The sequence below is a fragment of the Trichechus manatus genome, unplaced genomic scaffold, assembly GCF_000243295.1.
Source record: "Trichechus manatus latirostris isolate Lorelei unplaced genomic scaffold, TriManLat1.0 scaffold00157, whole genome shotgun sequence".
Lineage (NCBI taxonomy): Eukaryota > Metazoa > Chordata > Mammalia > Sirenia > Trichechidae > Trichechus > Trichechus manatus.
The window spans coordinates 1,907,771-1,909,277 of NW_004444093.1; the positions used below are offsets into that span (position 1 = coordinate 1,907,771).

The 1,507-nt window shown below is 67.8% G+C and overlaps 1 protein-coding gene across 1 annotated transcript; it reads left to right on the forward strand.

Annotated features, from left to right (window-relative positions):
- Positions 1-289: 289 nt before the first annotated feature.
- On the forward strand, positions 290-1,104 carry MIF (macrophage migration inhibitory factor). The gene is made up of 3 exons (XM_004386161.2): positions 290-497; positions 652-824; positions 953-1,104. The coding sequence occupies exons 1-3, from the start codon at positions 390-392 to the stop codon at positions 1,017-1,019; spliced, it is 348 nt and encodes a 115-aa protein (XP_004386218.1). The 5' UTR covers positions 290-389; the 3' UTR covers positions 1,020-1,104.
- Positions 1,105-1,507: the final 403 nt, after the last annotated feature.

A 1,507-nucleotide genomic window follows, 5' to 3' on the forward strand; every position in this document is an offset into this window, starting at 1 on the left:
CCCGCTAACAGCCCCCTCTCCAGCCACCGCAGGGCTCTGGCACACCAACGTCGCTGAGCACACGACTGGATGGACGGAATAACACTGGCCCAAGGCCGAAGGAGGCAGCCAGCCGCCGGCAGAACGCGCGGAGGCAAGCGGCGGGCCATGCGCGGGAATAAGCTCCGCCGCCTTGACGCCACCAGGGGCGGGATCGCTGGGTGACGTCACGGGAGGCGGAAGCGCGGCCTCGCAGGGGTGGGACCTCCGCCGGGATGACGTCATGGTAGCGTGACTACCAGCTCGCAAGGGCAGGGCTAGGCGTCGGTCACGTAGCTCAGGTTACGGGGCTACGGTCGCCGCGTGTGTCGCTCCATCAGTCTGGTCAACCCCGCTGTCTTTCCGTCATCATGCCGATGTTCGTTGTGAACACCAACGTGCCCCGCGCCTCCGTGCCGGAGGGGTTCCTCTCCGAGCTCACCCAGCAGCTGGCGCAGGCCACTGGCAAGCCAGCCCAGGTCTGCCGAGTGGGGGCGGGAGGGGGTGCCCGCGGGCGGGGTGCTCCTGGCGGTGGGTTGCAGACCCAGGATGAGGTTCCGGGGGGCCTGGGGCGGGGAGAGGACGGTGACCAGGGCCCCTAGCTGCCCGGCCGCTGACTTCTCCTCCCCGCAGTACATCGCAGTGCACGTGGTCCCGGAACAGCTCATGGCCTTCGGCGGCTCCAGCGAGCCGTGCGCGCTTTGCAGTCTGCACAGCATCGGCAAGATCAGCGGCTCGCAGAACCGCGCTTACAGCAAGCTGCTGTGCGGTCTGTTGGCCGAACGCCTGCGCGTCAGCCCCGACAGGTGCGGGGATCTGGGGGGGCCGAGAGGGCCGTGATTCCGGGGGGATGCGGGGGGGAGGGGCGGGGAGACCTGGAGGGCCGGGCGGGTGGGCCGGGGGCGCAGCGCTGAGCCCGCCTTCCGCCCGACAGGATTTACATCAACTATTACGACATGAACCCGGCCAACGTGGGCTGGAACAGCTCCACCTTCAACTGAGCGCCGCGTTGGCCAGCCGCGGTCTGCAGTGGCGGTGCCCTCCCCAGCCCCGGTCAGCCCACCTCCCCGTGGGAAGAAATAAACGGTTCAGAGTCCATGCTGCCTCGGCTTGATTGGCTTGGGGAGGAATCGGGCAGGGCCTGGACGGTGACCTGGGGGCCGAGCCTAGGGGCGGAGCTCGCCCACGTGGCAGTGAGGGCAGGGCCAGGCTGTCCCGCGAACCTTCTGTCCCGGCGCGCTTGTGTTCATCCTTTCCTTCCCAGGACCCCAGCAGAAGCCCCAGCCCTTTAATTCCAGGGTGTTATTGGGAGTGGGGAGAGGTACCTGGGGCCACAGAGCCAGGAATGCAACCCAAATCTTGAGCCTCCTGGTCAAGGTTTGCATTGGGCCTTCTGGGCAGGCCCAAGACTGTGGGCACGAGCCCAGAGTTGAATGGCCTCCTATCGCAGGGCCACCGCGGGAGGTGCTGTGCAGGGGTGGAGCTGCGC